Raw genomic sequence first — 19,679 nt, 5'->3', positions numbered from 1 at the left:
AGAAACATCACTCACTGTTCACAAAACCTCAGTTAAGTAATGAGTCATCATGGCTGGAAATACACACTGAAGTGGTAAAGTTTATTGCCTCATCTGAAGTCACAGGCAGAATGTAGATGCTTCTGGCATGCAGTTGTACAGTGAATAAATATCATCCTGCTGGAACCAGAATGTCCTACTAGTCAAACTGCTAGAACATCCCTGTCAGCATGGAGTGGTATTTATTCACCCTGAATGAATCACAAACATGTCTTATTCCCACTTTAATACTCATTATCCAGTCCTAGGAGCTCTGAAGTCACTCAGAAATGATCAGTCCCTCTCATTGCTGCAGCTTGATTCTCTTGCTGGTCCTCCTCATCTGTCCTCAGGGCTATTTCCATTCTCTGCCATCTTGTCTAGCCCTGCTTGGGAAGATCTCCTACATCCTTAACAGGATCCCGAGTAGGATGAAAAGATTTAAGATGGGAGGCCAGCCCATGTGCATTAGCTCTCCTGTCTTTCACTACAGCTTCTTAAGCTATGTAGTTAATAGAGGTAATATTGAAGCTTCTAAAGAAGCTATAGCATTTTAGTGTAGCCAGTTACTATCATGATCAAAGAAATAACAGACTCTTTCATCAAAAAAGAGACATGACCTACTAATCCAGAGTTCTTTTAATAGCACATTCATAATGAAATTAGTCTTAATGGGCATCTCTTTATTTTCCAGTTGATTTCTCCCGTTGGAGCGTATTTGCACAAATGGAGTTCATTTGCCCACAGTGAGCTGAACATTGCAAGCATTTCTCATTTGGTAGCACTCTGCATCCATTTCACATTGGTAAAAGGCCATGAAAGTCTATGAGAAATAAGAAAGCCTTCAACAATCAAATACGAAGCCAAAGTTTAGCTATTTCTAATATACTCCCCAGGTCCAGTACCTTATGTCCCACCTCACGTTTGTTTTCACCTAACTTCAAAATGGGAAATTCTGTCAAGAAGTCAAGAAAAATGTACTGAGCACTGAGCCTTTAGCAGAGAAGAAGCAGCAAACAGCAGCTAGTGAATGGAAAATTGCTTAAGAAAGACAGCTGCTTTGCTCTACCACAGAAAAATGGGACACACTGGGAATGGGGGTAGCCAGGAGAGTCTATATAGTGGGGAACTGTGAAAGGTAGGCAGAAAATATTAAGGTCGCTAAAAAAAGAAAAAAAAGACACAGCAGCTATGCCATTTGGGATTGTGGCTATCCTAGAAATGTGAAGTTACAGACAGCTGTAAATAAAAAATAGAAAAGAACAATTTCTTTTGTACGTAAGAGAAGCACATAAACTCTAACATACTAAATTAGAATCATAGGAACTTTGCTTACCTGTTTTTCCTCAGTTGTACCACTTGCTATAATGATTCTGTTATCACAGTATGTGGGTTTCTTCTGTAGAAAATAAAGCCGGATTTTAGCAATTAATATCATGTTTGACAACAACATACACTGCCCAAAGCACATCCAAAACACTCCTGTCAAATAATTTACTTTTACTTGTATCTGTCATTGAATTGCCTAATTGCTACTGCCAAAAATAGTCAGTCTTTGATAGGAAGATATGCTAGTGCCTATTGAAAATGAAACCTTACCTCCTCCTTTCTTTTATTCTTGATTATGCATTTGGCAGTATAGTCTCTGCCTTCATTATCACACTGCAGTACTTGCCACTAAATGCCACTAAAGCATCTGCAAGCCCAGATTTTCCTCTTGTTTTTAGAGAGTATCTTTGGCTTTGAGTAATTGCTGATCAGCACGGAAAGGATTTGCTGCCTTTGGTTCTATCTTACTTATGGGAGCTTGTGGATAATTTTCTTCAAATGGCATGGAGGTAGATAGCTAATAAATGGTAGGCTGAGTGTGCATGAAATAAAGCAAAACAGGGTATCTCCCCTACCATAAGAAAAACAGTTTTCAGGCAGAAGCTGGCCATGTTTTTCTTTAATGTGTCAAAGATTTTTAATAGTTCCTTTACTGCAGAGTGATGGCATCCCATACCTTTCTCAGACTGCAGTCTTGTTTTAAAACAGCTCTATTTTTGCTTCACAATGAAAAGCCTAAAATGTTATTGATCAAGAGCCTGTCTAGGAGACTTCCCAATTTCAGTGTCGAAACAGAAACAGAAGAAAAGGTATCCCTACCATGTAGCTTTCTCAGTGGGGAGACAAAACACTTTAACTTAGGCACTTCAAGTCACCCAAGAGCCTTTCACTTTCTATTATCTGAGTAGGAAGGCTAGGCTCCTTTTCAGACATAAATTTGTTTTTGATGACACTCTTGCTTTGAAGATCCTGCTAGTTTCCTATTCTTAAATAAATAAATAGGGTTAGGGAAAACCCCAGTTTTATAAAAGAAACTGCAAGTTACACGTCTGAGAACAACAGTAACTTGCACAACAGGATGATAGTATTACAGACTTCCATTGAGTACTGCAACAAGGAATAAAGTTTCCCTACAGCATTTTCATGGCTTCAAGCTTACTTTGTGTACTGCTGAAAACTCTTTGGCTATGGTTCCATGCACATCTGCTGCTCTCTGCCATTAAGATATTGATTAGGAATAAAAGACCCATATACCAGATATGCACAGCAGTAGGAGCATTACTGATTTGTTCTCCTATTAAATATAGTTGATTGCTTGACTATTATAGTCTTCTCTCCATCAGGGAACAACTTAGTATAATTTACAGTATTAGTTTGTATTACCTGTTAGTCACATACCTGCTTTAGATTAGAATGCAGCATTATCAGGGGAACATTGAAATACTGTGGAGGCCTGTCCCCACATCACCTGCAAAAGGCAAAAGAAGCTCAAAACCTTTCTCAGGACCAGCTCCTGCTTCCTGTTAGTGCCACACAGAGGTAGCTCACAAAGAGGGCAGGATCAGCTGGAGCTGTGTCTGTCCTTCCCGTTCCATATCACTGCTTGCAGAGGTGACCAGCCTGTGATACCTACATAAAGTCGTTGCTCTTGCAGCAGTTATTGCTCTCGCCTTCACACCCAGGGAATGTCAGATCCTTTTCTGGGTGCTCCAGCTACAGTGTCCACACACCCTCCAGCATACACAAACATCCAGTCGGTAGGTTGCAGCTAAGGAGCACGTGGTGCTTAAAGCACAGATGTCTTGGACTTCCCTCAGAGAGGAAGAATAATAACCTTGTGATTAAAATACTGCTATAATCCTCAGGAATATAAATCCAGGTTCCAGCCCTGCCACAGAAACATCATTCAGTGCAGCCATGGAGTGGAAACAAGATTTCCTTCCTTCTGTCTTGTGTGTTGAAAATGTTTATGCACAGTGGATAAAAGCCCAGTGTGGCTAACTACAGAGGCTGAGAGTGGGCATCTCTGAAACAAGATGATACTAAGGCTCTTTTCAAATGTCAGGTGGAAAAAAAAATCAAAATATCTGAGAGCAGACAAACAACATCATCAGTTCACTCACCAGCTGCTGAATAAAGTCATCTTTTGCCACAGCCATTCATGAATCAAAGCAGGAGATACACTGCTGACTTGCCCTCTTTTGTCAGTGTGTGCTTTTGTGAGGGCTGGTGCTTGTGAGCATTGAGGTCCACTAGGATTAAATCAGTTGTATTGTGCAAAACCACCATGTTAATAGTTCCAGTGCAGGATGGAGGTAGTAGTTATCTTAGCATTTCTACTGCATTTAGTTATTTTTATAGTTCTGGACTTTTTTTTCCTGCTGAGAGAATTGAATAAAAAAATGACTTTGAAAGACACTATAATCAACTGCTGCTGGCTGCAATTACATTGTGTACTTGATGTCTTCATAAAGTACCTCTAGTTTAAACCCACAGATCTTTCAGTCTGAATTCTCTCTTGGCTCTGTTCTGTTTTGTTATTTCAGAGGTGTATTTACAGGAATGATCACTAGAGTATATGGGTTTATATAACAAAGATATAAAAAAGTGATCAGAAGATTAAAATTTCATCAGCTGTCTTTACACTGGAAAAATGACATTTTGTTCCATTTATGGCTGATATTTACAAGGGAAAACCTCATGGACAATAAAGAAAAAAAAAGCATTTGGGTTTCAGTGCTGTAAAAGCTTATTCATACTTGAGAAAATTATTATATGAAGACTTTCAAATTTGAATGGTCATAAGAGAGACATAATTGTAAAAGAAGCTCAAACTCAACAACTGCTTTTTAAGTCCAAGTCAATTATGGGCAAGTCTGCAGTGTTACAGCTTATGAAACTTAGCTATTACTGAAAATATAATGAAATTCTTTCCTATATATGAAAATGTACTAATATATAATATATTAAAATATATTAAAATATATGAATATGACACTGAAAGTAAGTGAATACGATAAATTGGAAGCTTCTAATTTTTGAAGTTAGCTGGAATACTTGCTTTTCTTTGTACAACTAATGCCACTTTAACCTTTCCTCCTCCATGGTGAGAAAGCAATTTTTCTGCAGACTTTCCTTAAAGCTTTAATCATTTCTTTGCAGTCTTGCCTGTGGGCTAGCAGAATCACATACTTTACACTAGAGAGGACGGCCTCAAGGACAGCCTATGGTCCTGGCTCCTTTGGGTCATTTAAATTCTCTTAGGGACTTGGACATTGCTCCTTGGGTTTGGTTTTGCAGTAAGGAGGGGGAAAGGCTGTCACACCTGACACAGCAAACACAGGAGTCACTGTTAAGCCATTTTCCTCCTCCCCCATTAACGCTTTGCCACGTTCCATTCCTCAGGCTTTAACAATGTGATGTTGATATCTTCCCCTCTCTCAGGCTGGAAAGGTTTAACACTTGCACCTGATGTTTGCAGGCAGGGGAGAGTCCTTCCAGCAAGACTATGTGAGTACAGAGAGTTTCTTGCACTGCATGGTCTCGCTGGGGGACTAGAAACTGACTCTGCTGTACAGGGAAACTCTGAAGGCAAAGCCTGTGGTCCAGTTACTGTGGCTGGCAGTTGGCTCTGTAGAATTGTTTGGGATTTAAGCAAGGTCAGTTTGCCTGACAGACTCGATTGGTGCTGGCTGGGTAAGCATATAGAAAATGATGTCAGAATACTTTTAGTGCATCCCCCCGTCTTCTACAAAATTAAATATAAATTAAAGCTTCCAAGGCAGAGCCCTCTTGTTCTTTTAAAGGCCACTGCTGGTAAACACTTCATATAATGATGAAGCCAGGGACTAGTCTGCATCTTTCCAGGAACAGCCATACATCAGACCTTCTTTGGGGTCAGTAAAGGCACATATACTTGTGCATTCGTAGTTTAATCTATTCATACTTTAATCTAGAATGAGAGAGTAGAGTCTATTCTCTGCATTTGTGCATTTTTCTCCAAGAACAGAAGCAAATTTCATAAGGATTGATGTAGTTTATTGTGTCACATAAATAAATAAATAAGTAAATAAGCCCCAAACCTAAAACATTTCCCATGCTCATTTTCCTAAATTACTGTGCTAAGGCATCTATTAACTTTCACCTGCTCATTCAATCTCTATGTGAGAATAGCAGTACATTATCACTTCTTGAAAACACAATTAATGTTCATTCCAGTGTACTAATGGATCTTAATCAAATGTGTGAAGCTTTGTATCCAACACTCAAACAATGAAACTGTACCTAGCTGACTAGGGAATAAAGGATCTATTATACTGGCACTTCTGTTTGAATAAAGGTAATGCCAGAAACTTTAGAGACACCAATGGTTGTTAGCCTATTTAGAAGCTATTTAAAATCTAATGATCAGCAGCCCATAACATCGAAGATGTATAAATTCATACATAATTGAATGCATGGGTTCAGAAAAGAAATTATGCTCAAGTCCAGAGTCTAAGATGCTTTTTAAAGCATATTCCTTTTGAGAGTCTATTGATGAAGTGAATACAATGGGGCTGAACAGAAAAGAATGAGGAAAAACTGTTTTCCCTCTCCTTGCTAATGCTTCTCATGGGAAGGCTCTTTTCTAGTCTGGTTTATTTAACAACCAGCTGGGAGTGCTGAATAGAAGTGGAGGTGGAACCTCTTTGGGGTTCCTTATGCCAAAAATCTGTACCTGATGCCTGTCACTGTGCCAGAAAGACATCTCCAGAGCAGAGCTCCCAGATTTATAGGAGTGACTCCAATGGATGCATTTCCTCCTTGATATATAGCTGAAAGACTTAAGTATTTCTCTGGAAGGGTGTAAATTTGCACTGAATTCTCACGTTAAGACATTACTTACATTAATGAAATCTTGAGGAAGAGGGTAAATAGAAAGGCTATGGAAATAATTTTGAAGCCGATATTCATAGTGATTAAGCAATTCTCTGAGGTTTTGATCCTTCAAGGAGGAATGAACATAAACTTTAAATCTGCGACTTGTCACACTGAAGAAGGTTCTGTGGCTGCAAGTGACGTTGCTTTTATGTTAACAATGATCATAGCTAAAGTTAGACTGCGATCATTTTTAAGCTTGGATGTGCAGATTTCTTCTTTTCTCATAAAAAGCCTAGATTTGCTATATATTTGAGATGACAGAGCTAAGCCAGTTGTCTGAGGCTGTTGTACACTAAAATTGTTTTTCACTCTTGACGGTTGGTTAACACAGCAAGTTCCCCAGCCAGCTGACCAGCTGAAGGTTGAGAGAAATGCCATGTTTAAAGTGCTTCTTTTTACTTGTCTTTGTGCAATGTGAAGAAAAAAAATTTTAGCCCCCATCCCAAGGTCCCATCGGTTATATTTGCACATCTGCATTTAAAGAAAATAAAATATCCCTGGTGAATGACTTGTTTTCAGAATAAAGAAAGGAGATTGCACAAGAGAAACTATTACATTGCAGAGATCTCTCTGGAGCATGAGATGTTGGGACTGGAGCACAAAATGGCATTTAAGAGCCATTAGAGCTCACTCTACTAATGGTTCAGCTCAGAGTATAGTGCTCCTATCCTTTTTATTCACTCAGCTGAATTTATCACGATGACCCATAAAACAGTTATCAGCACCTACAGGGCAAAGACACCCTGGATTCAGCTGGTACTTACCCCAGTTACATGCTTAAACTGAGATCTCTAAAGGTGTGTCTCCTCTCTTGCCACTCACAGGGAAGCTGCCGAGGCTTAGCTGCTCTGCTACATCATGAAGACTATGCAGTCAAGAAGGACATTATGGGATCATGCCCTTATTTCAGCATTTTGGACACATCTCTGCAGGGGAGAGTAAAAGGCTGTATTTCACAGCTATGATATCATTCTTGTAAGCTATATTTCAGTATGAGCCACTATAAAACCTTTCCCATGACATCAGAGCTGTGAAATATAGCTGACTTCAAGTGCAGAAAATTCCCCTGCAGGAATAATTGTTTCCTGGCAATTGGCATTTGAAGGACTGATCCTTTAAAAGACTGGCACAAATCCTGTCTAGGTAATGCTGCTCCAGGCAGCACTTCTCAGGAAATGTTATGTACAGGAGTAGAGGTATGGAACCCCACCATGGGATTTGGCCATAGGGGTAATGGAATGAGCACTGGGGAAGTCTGTCAGGTGAGGATTTTCACTCCTTATGCCTCAGCAGTCCATGCAGACTTCACTAATAGCAAAATAATAGGTTTGCTCATATGCTGTGCTCCCTGCCTCAGACTCTGCCTCCCCAGTAAGGCAAGTCGCATGTGCACCGCCAGAGCTGCCATCTAATCCATCTTTTCACATCTGCCCTCCAACACAGATCACCCTGATGATACATGCGTGCTGATACATGGCAGCTCACCGAGTCTGCCACTGCTCAGGGCACTACTTAACTCACCTGGGCAGGCCCCAACCTCCCCGCAAAGCAGCTTGGCAAGAAAATGGAAATCAAAAATATTGTGTGAGACACATTTTCTTCTTTCATATCACATGAAGGAAAATGTCGATCAGAATACAGTCCACTCAGAGCCAAGTTTTGAGTGGATTTTGGCAGAGTTGTAAAGGACAAGATCCTGTGCAGGTCAGAAGGGTACAGGAGGAGGATAAGAGAGACTATATAGACAAAGAGAGAGTCAAGGCCACCTCAGCTCTCCCTACACTGGTGCCTGAATCTGCTGCCCATGTCCTCCTCCAGCAACCTGCACACTAGTTTGGCACTGCTCCATCAATTGCACTGAAGGCAATTGTTGACTACATTGTAAAGCTTAGTCATGCTGGCTTTTTCTGTTCATCCTCTGGGAAGGTCTTGTACTGGTCAGCAGCTCTGTTCTTGCTGTTCTGTGTGTACATGTTTATGTGTATGTGTGTGTACACTCGTGTCGTGTCTCTCTCACAACACTCAAAGGTGTATGTGGACACAGCTCCCATGACCTTCAGGACAGAGTTGTTTTTACCCATGGAAAGCTCACTGGCTCACAAGATCTGACTAGAAACCTTCCCTTTTCTCCAGAGGAAAGTACACTTCTTCAGAATTAATTGTGCCTTTTCCGTTTTCCTCTTAATGCTGAAAAACTGACTCCTTCTCACCCAGAAGTTACCCCTTAACCTCTTTTACTTTGTGAAGCAGTAAAGCAATATTGTTTGAACAGTCCTGTTCCATTACCTACTATTCATATAAAAGCTAAGTGGTATTTCCTTATAGAAAATTATTTACTAACAGGAACTGTAAGAGACTTGAGGTTATTTTATACAATTTATTACTAACAACAACAACCACCAGAAGAGCAGCTAACTGGAGGCATTGTAGGTGTTTTAACTCTGTCAGTGTAGCTCAAAGGCTAAATTCTGTCTAATGTACACCTTTAAAAAAACCAAACATGTAGGGGGAAAAATGGTCGTTGATATAGAATATGATCCAAGTAGTGTTGCGTTAAATGCTTAAAATATCAAACAAAAATTGTCTTTGCAATTTGGTATAGTCAGATTATCATTCCACAGTCTTTTTTTACAAATATTGAGAGATGCTGTACTGAATTTTGAACTGGTTTCAGGATGATTTATGGGTTTTGATGAGAATACTGAATAAAACCCAAAACTTTTTCAAAGAGCATCAATGAAAAAAGAAATGAAAATAATCCAATGATCCTTCTCTTGGAGTATGGATCTGTTTGGACTAAAAATTTATCAGTGTGTTTATGACAAAAATGTATGTTATGGAATGTTTCTGTCAACTAATTATAAAATGTTCCACAGCTGTTAGTTAGGCATTTTGCGTGACTGGTTATCTGAGACACGTAGTATAATTTCTTCCTCCTGAAGAGAAGGTTCCAGCTTTTTAAAAATAGAAGAACTGTCCACAGTATACTAGGGTACTCTATGTATAGCTTTTTGCATGTTGAAAATTATGAGGTCTTAAGAGATAATTTTGTAATTGTTTTGTAGGCGCACAGGTATTTACTACTAATAGTAGGAAGCAGTATCTAGTAAAAACCCACAGGTAGCTGGGGTTTTTTTGTATTTTTGGAAGTTATTAGTGAAAAAATTTACATATATAACTAGGTATTTAAAGATCCAAAACTCGGTGCAATACTCTGGCAGTAGATAATGAGAAAAGCAAAGTGTCCATTTCCTATGCAGTAACAAACAGGTCTGGTATGTGTGAGATACTGACAAATATGCTCATTTTTTTCATCAACCTGTTTAGCTGGCCCTTTGTAAATGAAATCAAAGGTAAAACACCCTAAATATGAGGGAAAAATCCTTGAGTTATCGAAGTCCAGTCTCTTCAGCCCATAACTATAGCAACATAATGCCTCCTGGGAAGACAGTGTACACTTTTGCTAGCATTTCTTTGATGTTATAAGGTAACCTGATCAAGATCCCCGATCAAAAAGTTATCAGTTATATCCCAAAGCTCATGCAGTAAAAAGAAAAATGCCTGATTTGCCTTCGTTCACAAAGGGAAGCAAAAGGAGGTAATGGGCACCCCCCCAACACACCCTACATCCAAACATCATGACTCCTTCCTCCTACTCAATTTAGAGTCGCTCAGATTATTTGAAGGACCATTTGCAATATTTTGAATCAGAAACAGCCCAGCTTTTTGGCAATCATTATTACTCATGTTTGCAGTCATAACAGTTAAGTACCTTTGGAAATGCTAAAAAAGTTGTTATTTTTCTTTTCAGAGCTCCTTTGAGACTGCAAAGACTATTTAAAGAAGGAAGACGGCATGACATTGGATTCAGTGCAGTAAAGTAGGTTAGTTTGAGAACAAGACAAAAAGTCATTATTTAGACTTCCTTGTGTTGCCATGATGAGAACTTACCATTGCTTCTGGCTGCTGTTTTGGGCTAGTCAGCCCCACCAAAGCTTCTTAACTCCGTTATCCAAAAGGACTAGTGGCTTTCCAGAAAAGGAAAAGGTTTTGATATTATCTGGAAACAGCAGGCAAGACCTCCATCGTTCCAAAAGGAGCTGGATGTGGAATCAGTTCTTTTTATTGGAGGAATACACAGGAACTGACTACCAGTATGTTGGCAAGGTAAGCTTCTTTCATACGCATCTAAGATTTGATTTTAGAAATGTTGGAAAGCCAGCAATAACAATTAGGTAAGAACAGAGCCTGCTACAACTTTTAGTTCTCTTTCCTGTGTGCCCAGCTTCTGCTGGTTACCTTTCAGCAGAAAGGTTAGTATGCTTCAGCTTCAAATTGTAATCAACAAGAAGACGTTCCTCATTTAACCAGGAAGTTTCATGGCAAATCATTCACAATTCTGGTTAAAGATCTTCCTTTTTATTTTTTTTGTCTGGAAGTAATGCACCTTAATTATAGGCCAGATTTTTAGCTTTAAAATGTAATATGTATTTTCCCTCATGCTCGATAAAAATGAGAAGAGGTTTTGGTGTAAGTTAGGATTCACAGTACCCACATTTTTGGTGAGGATTCTCTCACAACAGTGCTGCAGCCATTTTCTGGTGAGGTTTCGTGGTTTCACTAAGGACTCTGTGACATGACCTTCATACCACAAGCTATGCTATTACAAACCACGGTTGAAGCACACTGTGTGTATACACTACGAAGCAACAGGCAGCTGAAAATTTCTGATCTCAAAGCATGCTGACAGTTAGAACAGGGTCTGTAAAACATTATTTAAAAAAGAAAAATCACAGCTTAATGCTGAGAATGTCCACCTCCCTGAGCAATAGACCCCGTGTAGGTAAGAACCTTTATCTGAACTTCAGAGCTAGTGCACCTGTGGTAAGAGTCTAGAGAGAGTCTATGCTGCCGAAGGTGCCATACTGTATAGGAATCTGTCTTGCAAAATGCAGAAATTATGCTACTGATGATGACATTCAGGCAGAAACAATACAGCTTGGTTTTCCAAACTAAAATGGAGTTGTGTCTGATCTAGTTTGATCTCTCAAGCCTCTTAGCAAAGGCTGCAGATCACAGTGGTTTGACATTTTATCTCCCTCTGCAAGTTTCTGAGCATTCCCATGAGAGATGGTGGCTGCTTTTCTTGCCTGCCAGTCAGCTGTCAGTCAAAGTTGGATGCCACACTCCTTTCCTCCTAAATGGCTGCAAGGCATGATTCAAATGAAGAGCTACTCAGCTAGTGTAATATTCATAGAGCTCCAACCAGGATAATCAGCATTCATGAAAGGTACCATTGAGCCCAATCTACAGGAAAAGGCCAAAGGCAGAGAGTCCTCAGAGAGGGGAAGTAGAGAAGGAAGATAAGAGGGTAAGAAAAAAAGCCAGAAGAGAGTAAGAGGAAAGAACTAGAAAGACAGAGGTGTAAAGAATGGAGACTTTACAAAGAGGAATCAAGATGGAAAGGAGGGGAAAATGACATGAAATGACAGGTAGAGAGTAGGAGAAAAAGTTTACCCATAAAGAGCAAAAACAAAACCAGAAGATGAGACAGCAAAGGGGAAAAAAAACCCAACAGGTGAGAAACCTTGAGTAAAGGAGAAAGGAAAACCAATGGAAAGACAGCAGTCCTCCACACACTCTCCTGTTTCGTAGTCTACTGAGGGGGTGGTCAGGGTAATGGGGATCTCTTTCTCCAAAGATAAAGCATGTGGTCCTTGGCCAAGTCCTGCAGTCTGTCATTTTCACTGTGAATTCTGACATTAAAGCCTGCTCAGCTCCCATTCTCTCCACTGCAGAATTAGAGTAGAGCTATTGACTTCAGGGGGACTGATGGGGGAGTGAATATTCCTACAGGATGATTTTGCTGAGAGACAGTTTAAAAATGGTCTACCTGGGGAGCCCTGGTGGCCTAGTGGTTAGGTTGCAGCACTCTCACCGCTGCGACCCAGGTTCGATTCCGACCAGGGAAAAACTCCCCCGGGCAGATGGAGCTCGTCAGCCCTGTAAGGCCATCCATCTAAGAGAAGGTCACTCTAAACAAACCTACGTCCTGAGGACCTCACTGCCACTGTCCAAGCTTGCTCGACCCCAGCAGATGAACCTCAGGATTAAAGGGTGGGCTCAGTTCAGCGCACACTGTGTCTCACCTAAAAAATCCACTGCGCAGGCTCGAAGGGTAATGACCTTTCCCAAATCAGGTCCTGAGGACCTCACTGCCACTGTCCAAGCTTGCTTGGCCCCAGCAGATGAACCTCAGGATTAAAGGGTGGGCTCAGTTCAGCACACACTGTGTCTCACCTAAAAAATCCACTGCGCAGGCTCGAAGGGTTAATGACCTTTCCCAAATCTTCGCTCGCGAAGACTGGCCATACATACCTGGACCAGAAAGCCAAGAAAGTTTGAACAGGAAAAAAATGTAGATCTTATTTTTTTAAAGTTGTTCTTCCACCTCTCTGTACTTAAATACACTTACTGTTTCAAAGCATAGAAACAACACATAATGTATAAATGTCATTGATTCTGTGTTCCTCAGCTATTCACATGTGGCCTTTCACACATCTTTCAAATGCCAGAACTGCTTACACCCTTGTAATCGAACAATTAGCCACAAGGCATGGAAAAACAGCCATTTATTTTTAAAGTTGGGTATTACTGTGAGGATAAATGATAGAAACAGCTAAATTTCTCCAAATTGAGGTAACCAGGCAATTTAACTGAGCAATTAAACTTGATTGGTGTGGGCAAATGAGGATAATGAACATTTTTATGAAGCTTTTTTTTTCAGAGGACTAAATGTTAACCTTAAATATGGACTTAAAAATAGTAGGAATGTAAAGAAGAAATGTGAACATCAAAATCTCTTAAAACAACAACAATATATATATGTAAAGGGGACTTGTGCTTATGTCTTACTATGTAAGCAGTCAGACCTGGATCCTCTGGGCTATTTTGTGTTTAGTGGTTAAAGCTGGTGGGCATTAACATCATTAAAAAAAAAAAGATTCCAAAACAAAAACCATCTTTTTCTTGAGCTGGTTTTACTTTTGCCTTTTCATTTTTTTTAACATCTGTTTAATCCAAACATCCACGTAAACATTTGAAATATAAGAAGTCTGTCGTGAAAGATTTTAACAAATGGCATTAATTCTATGAACTACCCAAATTACAGTTGTAAAATCCTGTAACTGGTTATGCTACTATTTTCATCATAGTAGTTTAAGAGAGAGGGGAAAGAACAGTGAGAGGGAATGCGTTCAGGTTTGAGATAATAAAAAAGGTAATCGCTCTGAAGACAGAGCTCAAGGCAGTACTGAAGACAATGCTGAATCCAAGTCACAGACCAGGGCACTATTGTGCTCCGTACCCTGTATACTCTTTATCCACTGAACCCAAAGCTTTACATCTTTTAGGAGTTAATTACCCAAGCACATATGAAACAAACTAGCCCTTTTTTTGGTACCCATGGGTACTGTCAGCTGTTAAAAAGTGCTCCCCAGTTTTTTATGCTAGAGACTTTATTGTCAGCCCAAATACGCAGCTGTATCACACTGGACAAGGATACCTGGCTGCCAAAAAGAAGCTCACAGTGTTATAAATACAAGTTGATTGTATGCTGTAGCTCTGACACCAGATCCATTGTTTTAGTACCCATTCTTGTATTCCTGAATGTCATTCCTGTATTTTTGTGAAATAAACTCTTTTTAAAAGAATCGAAATTCATGCCTACAGTCACTATAGCTTCAGACTTAATAATGAGGAACTTGAAGAAAAGTTCTAGACTGGAATTATTCATTGCACTGCTGAATAACTTGTGAACTACAGCTATGCATTGAAGTGTGACTGATGGGCACAGTGACATTTTAACCCGAAGATATCTTTTCTTCCGGTTCAGAAATTATGGCACTTGGCAGGGACTCAATCCTAAAATAAAATAAAAGAATTACATGAACATCAAAGTAGAGAAGTGTCTAGCTCTACTGCCTTGCCAAAATTTGCAGCATTTGAGTTGGGTTTTAAAAGTGATCTAGTTGTACCACTGGCTGCTTAGTGCAATTTTATAGAGGTGGGGTGAATGCATCTTTAAATCACAGGTAAACAATGAAGTGGTAGTGCAGCTGTACATAGAAATATATGCTACATTCCCTAGAGATCTACAGATATTCCAGGGGAAGAAAGTGAAAAAATATGCCCTATTCCAAGATTATACTCAAAGGTATAGTTACTATTTGTACGCACTTGACAACTTTTCATGGCTACATAAAATCCATGAACTGGCATCCACCATTGAGGTTAGAGCACAAATCTAGAAATCATTGTTATATAAAGGGACAGGATGCCACTTTCTTTAGGACTGAGGAAAGATCTGAACAAGTCTTAAATCTTATTAATCCAGAAACAGCTTCTGGCATCCTGCAATGGAAAGGACCAGCTTGCTTTCCTGGTAACAACAGGCACAACTGTGGAACAGTTTTGTAACACTCTGTCTGGCACTAAGAGGAAACTTTCAGACATACTTTTCATTTTTGCTGTGTCTTATTGATGTTCATATAGTTCAAGCATAATGCTCGCCTGGAAGCTATCTGATGTTACTACCTGTACAACCCATCATAAACAGTGAACCTCTGCTGACAACTCCATTTTTCAAGGAAGATAAAGTCAAAGTCCTGCTGGTATGTGGCTTGGCAAAGCAAAAAGGATACTGTGTTACTGTAGGCAAACCCAGAATCCTTTTGTTTTGTGTTGAAAGAGCTACTGTTAAAGATAAATTCCCCTCCATCAAGAATGGTTTAAGGTACTGTTGATCCTGCTTTGGAGGAGAAGGATCAACTAAATGTTATCACAGTATAGTTTCAGTACTGTTTCTCTGTCTTTTGTCTGATTTTACTTCTGGATACAATTATTCTGAAGGCAAGCAGAGCAGCGTATGTCACCAGAAGCAAATCAAACAAAAGACAGAATCTCTCCAAGCCATTGCAAGTAAAGGGAGTAAGCAACGTATTTAGTTAAAAATATCTGGCTGTGAGCACACACAATGGGCTATTTAAACAAAGAAATTAATTGTCATGTAATACACTCCATGTAATACAGTCTATGCCTTTTCAGCATGTGAGGTAGTAATGGGTCACATTACTCCAGCGGTTAAAAGGTATCATATCTTAATTGGATGACATGATAACTATCAAGAAAAATCTTCACTTTCTCTCAGATCTTTAGTATTCTGTTCTTACCTTCAAAATTTTTGTTCCCCCAAAAAAGCAAGATGTGAAAAGTCAAACCAAAATGACTCCCTGTCTGCACTTTTAACATTCTTTATGCAGTTCAGCTGGGAAACACTTGCTCAGTATTCGTTTTCGTTGCCTTGCAGCTCACACTATGATATGTGCCTGATGCCTTCAGTTTCCTGTTCCAAACACAGTGATTATTTGTTACCTTTATGAGGCCTAAAGTTAAAAGTTACCCTTGTAACATCTATTTATTCAGGGAGCATACTCAAAGCAATTTTCAGTTTGTTTTTGATGCTCAGAGTATCCTGTCTCATGGTCTAGATTCTGCATTCTGTATTGAGAACTGGCAGCCCAAGAGCCAATCTCAGAACGACCTCTCAGTCCTGAACAATTCCTGGGCTTGCAGTGGCTCACAGCAAAACTGCAGTCAACTATCAGTCAGCCCTATGTTGTATAGGTCAATCTGAGCTTCTCTGTGGCTTGCAGCACTGCCCACAGTGTATGTAAAGCTCTGGGCTACATCCCTGTCTCTGGCAAGTCCTCAACGGTCTTTTTCCACAGCTAAAGATGCACATGAAATTTGAGTTTACATTGTGCCTCTCAGAGGACCACCACACCCTTTACTACACAGAAGGATGAAGACTTAAGTTTTACACCTTTCCAGATTTGAGCTCCCTTGAGCACTTCATCTCTACGAGAGTGCTGTGGTCCCTGGGGCGTACTAATTGCCATCTGCACCACTCTGCAGGGGAACTTCCCTCTAGCAGGACACAGAGTTTTTGTGGGCCATTTATGGCACTCCTACTCATGCTACTGACAAGAAAGTCACAGGGTCCTTTATGGGTAACAATATGAGTTAATTACAGTGGTATGTTTAACTCTGTGGTAAAAGAAGCATTAAGACCAACCTTTAACACATGACAAAACTGATGTATAGGGAGGTTAAATGACCTTCTGCACAGCTAAAAGTCAGAAATTTCAAAACTGAGATTGAAAAAAAAAAATCAGAGTTCTTCTTCCCTTCCCTCCCCCCCCCCCCCCCTCAGTTTATATGATTAGATCACTTGCCTCCCACTTCAGTAGGCTGAATACTTGTCATTCTCTTAAAAGGTAGAACAAATGCTGTGGTGCATCTGCACTTCCTTTGTTCCTCATCCATCAGTCATATTTTATGTTCCACCACTTGACTTTCCCAAGTGCCCTTCATTTCTGTATTGAATTGCACACACATACACACACTTGTCTTATATTCCTCTTTGAAAGATTTACTGGCACTGATAGAAGTTCTCTGTACTGTCGGTCTCTGCGGAATAGAGATAACTCTGTAATGAGGGACAGTTGGGAGGTTAGAGGCCCAGGACAACAATCCAAAAACAGCTTGCAGATTTTAAACCATCATATGGAAGCTAAGAAAGGAGATAATGAGCAATGGGTGGAGTGGGCAAAGATGTTATTCAGAAAATGACAAGGCAGGAAATATAGCACGGTTAATGTTTACGATCACCATAATTGTGAATCTACTTGGCATCATCCTTGTATCCAGATATATTATACAATATAAGAGCCTTACAACCATCTGTTTCAAACATACCACATTATCTACATAAAGGCACATGGTAGTACTTACAGTGTAACAATACCTAACCTCCTCCTCTTCTTCCCATTCCACCTAGAGAAGCAAGCAAATCCTACAACCCTCAAAGTAATATTTCTGTTAATTCTTATTTTTCATTTTTGTGTCCCAAATGAAACAATTTTGTTTTCCACAGCTAGTGACCCACTCATACCAGTCCTTACATTTTGGGTCATATCTTTTCACAGATTATCCTGTTCTACTCTTTTTAGCAATCTGCATATCATCCTGAATTGTGTGCCCCTAGGCTTCTAGATATAGAAAAACTGCTGAACATATTAATCTTCCTCTCCAAGGAGACAGTGTATGTAAAGTTCATGCTTTATTATGAGTTACTTTTTGGAGCTGCAATTACTATTTTCTTATTTGTTTGTATGGAACACAGTTCTCACTATGAAGCTACAATATCATGAATATGGATCTTGAAGGCTGGCAACAGCTAAAAAAAAAATCCCTGTTTCCGGCCTAAGACAACCATTGTTACTCCACCATTTTTTGTTTACAGTTTACTTATTGAAAATAGTAAACCATAAAGCTTAAAGAAATCTCTTTATTGAATTAAGCATATTGCCGGTGACTCCCTTTTCTTTTGCTGCCATTTCCCTCACTGGTGAATATAGGTTCACAGTGGGGCAGCAGCGGATTGGGAGCTGTGGCCAGCCAGTGTAACATTTCAAAACACAAACTGAAAATGTGTTGTGATGTGAACACCTATTGTTGATCCGTATGCGCTAATGCAGACTGTGGCTTGCTTTCACCATTAATGGGGTGAAACAAACCTCAGCATGCACTTGCAAGTACTTCAGGATTCAGTGAAGCTTGTAGTTATCATGAAAGTCTGAGATGGCAGATGAAGGAAAGGGAAGAATTGCCCTCGGGAAGGAAAGGAGAAGGAAAAAGTATCAATCCTTTCTCTCTTTTCTTCTAATTTAAAAAAAAAAAACAAACAAACAAAAAAAAAAAAAAAAAAAAAAAGAGAAAAACGAAGGTTGTAAAGAAATAAAATACTGAGTGAGCTGGGAGTTAACAACTTAAAGGAGAAGGGGGAAACAGATCAGCCAATGTTTGTGTTAGAACTATCATTCCCACTGTTTTTTTTACAGAGTTTTTTATTTGGAGTCATATCGTTTAATGAAGACTGCAGTCCTTCTATCCCCAACTTGCATATGCCATGTGGTACAGGGCAGGGCTCCTGGAGAGCTCAGCTGAAATGGCTTCTCTGCATAGGACTATTGTCTCTATGGCACTATTTCTTACTCTGTCTTTTTGGGAAACATCAAGTGATATTTTACCATGACATGCCTGTTGGAACAAAGATGATTTTAGTGTCCTGCACAGGCTTACATAATGATCATTCAGTCATCTTTAGAATGTTTGTCATCTTTGCCCATTCTGTTATCTGCATGTTGGAAGGCAACATCGAGTTCATTCAAGTAATTTGTGTAACTTACATGTTTAGCATCATGTTGTCATTAATGGAAGGTCAAGTTCTTCCTAAAAGACAACCAAACAACATAACTGTGCTTTTGGCTCTATGTCATACTTCTTCCTACCTAGCAGCCCTTACAATCAAGCTGATCAGGACACTGGCAGAGGATTTAAAGGGCATGCAAACAGAGGTGTCAGAGCATTCATTCACAGTTCCTTTCCACTTCATGTAGTTTTACACATTTCAGGTCAGTTGCTTAAAGCACAGTTAACACTGCTTACAGCTGCTAAAATTACTCACACAATGTCCTGTTCAGTGAGGGCATAGCAGCTGACAAGGGGGTTGCGGGCAAGGAGTTAATGCCTGTGGATGAAGACTCTTGCATGTATATTCATGGTAATAGTAAACTGGTGTGAGCTTGAGCCTCATGCTACTTCTAGGTAACAAAGCCTGTCAGGATCTACGCCATTCACCTGATAAATACCTTATTTTACCTACAGAAATATTTCATGTACCATTTCCTCAACAGTTTTTAGACTGATAGTATCATACCAATTATATGTGCTTCAAAATGCTTTTCTTTCATGAATACTGGATACTATATAACTGGGAGAGCATGAACACAAATATTGTCACTGAAAGAATTCCAGGTTCTCCGCTCAGAATGAACATGCATGTAACAGCTATGTTGGATCTTGAACCTGAAGTCTGGGACTGAATATCACTCCTGCCAGATAGTATCAGAGAATATTTAAGGCTAGAAGAAACACCTAGAGGCTGCCTGGTCTAACCCCTTCCTCAAAGCAGGTCCAGTTAGAACGGGTTGCTCAGAACAGTATCTGGCCAAGTTTTATGTATTTACAAGGACAGAGATTTCACAACTTCTTAGGGCACTTCTCTCAATGCTTATCCATCTCTCTTTTCTTTCTTTTTCTTTTTTTTTTAATCTCCTAATAGCTAATCAGAATTTCCCTCATTGCAACTTGTATCTATTGCCTCTCATCCTATCACTGCCTTCTCTAGCTCTGCCTTCTCTACGCCCTCCCGTAAGGTAACTGTAAACAACAGTAAACCTTCCCGTCTTACTTCTAAACAAAACCAGTTCTCTCTTCTCTCCTTGTAC

General features: G+C 39.7%; 1 protein-coding gene across 2 annotated transcripts in view; it reads left to right on the top strand.

Annotated features, from left to right (window-relative positions):
• Positions 1-19,679, top strand: part of LOC113993201 (cadherin-6) — a 109,284-nt gene that overhangs the window by 41,031 nt on the left and 48,574 nt on the right. For both annotated transcript variants that reach the window (XM_027731147.2, XM_027731148.2), the window contains exon 2: positions 10,079-10,434. In XM_027731147.2, coding sequence (XP_027586948.1) covers positions 10,204-10,434 — 231 coding nt within the window. In that variant the 5' untranslated portion in view covers positions 10,079-10,203. The remainder of the gene's footprint in view (positions 1-10,078; positions 10,435-19,679) is intronic.

This window comes from Pipra filicauda, unplaced genomic scaffold (genome assembly GCF_003945595.2).
Source record: "Pipra filicauda isolate LSUMZ 115617 unplaced genomic scaffold, ASM394559v2 scaffold490_size440907_pilon, whole genome shotgun sequence".
NCBI classification, from domain to species: Eukaryota; Metazoa; Chordata; class Aves; order Passeriformes; family Pipridae; genus Pipra; species Pipra filicauda.
This window is presented reverse-complemented; position numbering and strand designations above follow the sequence as displayed.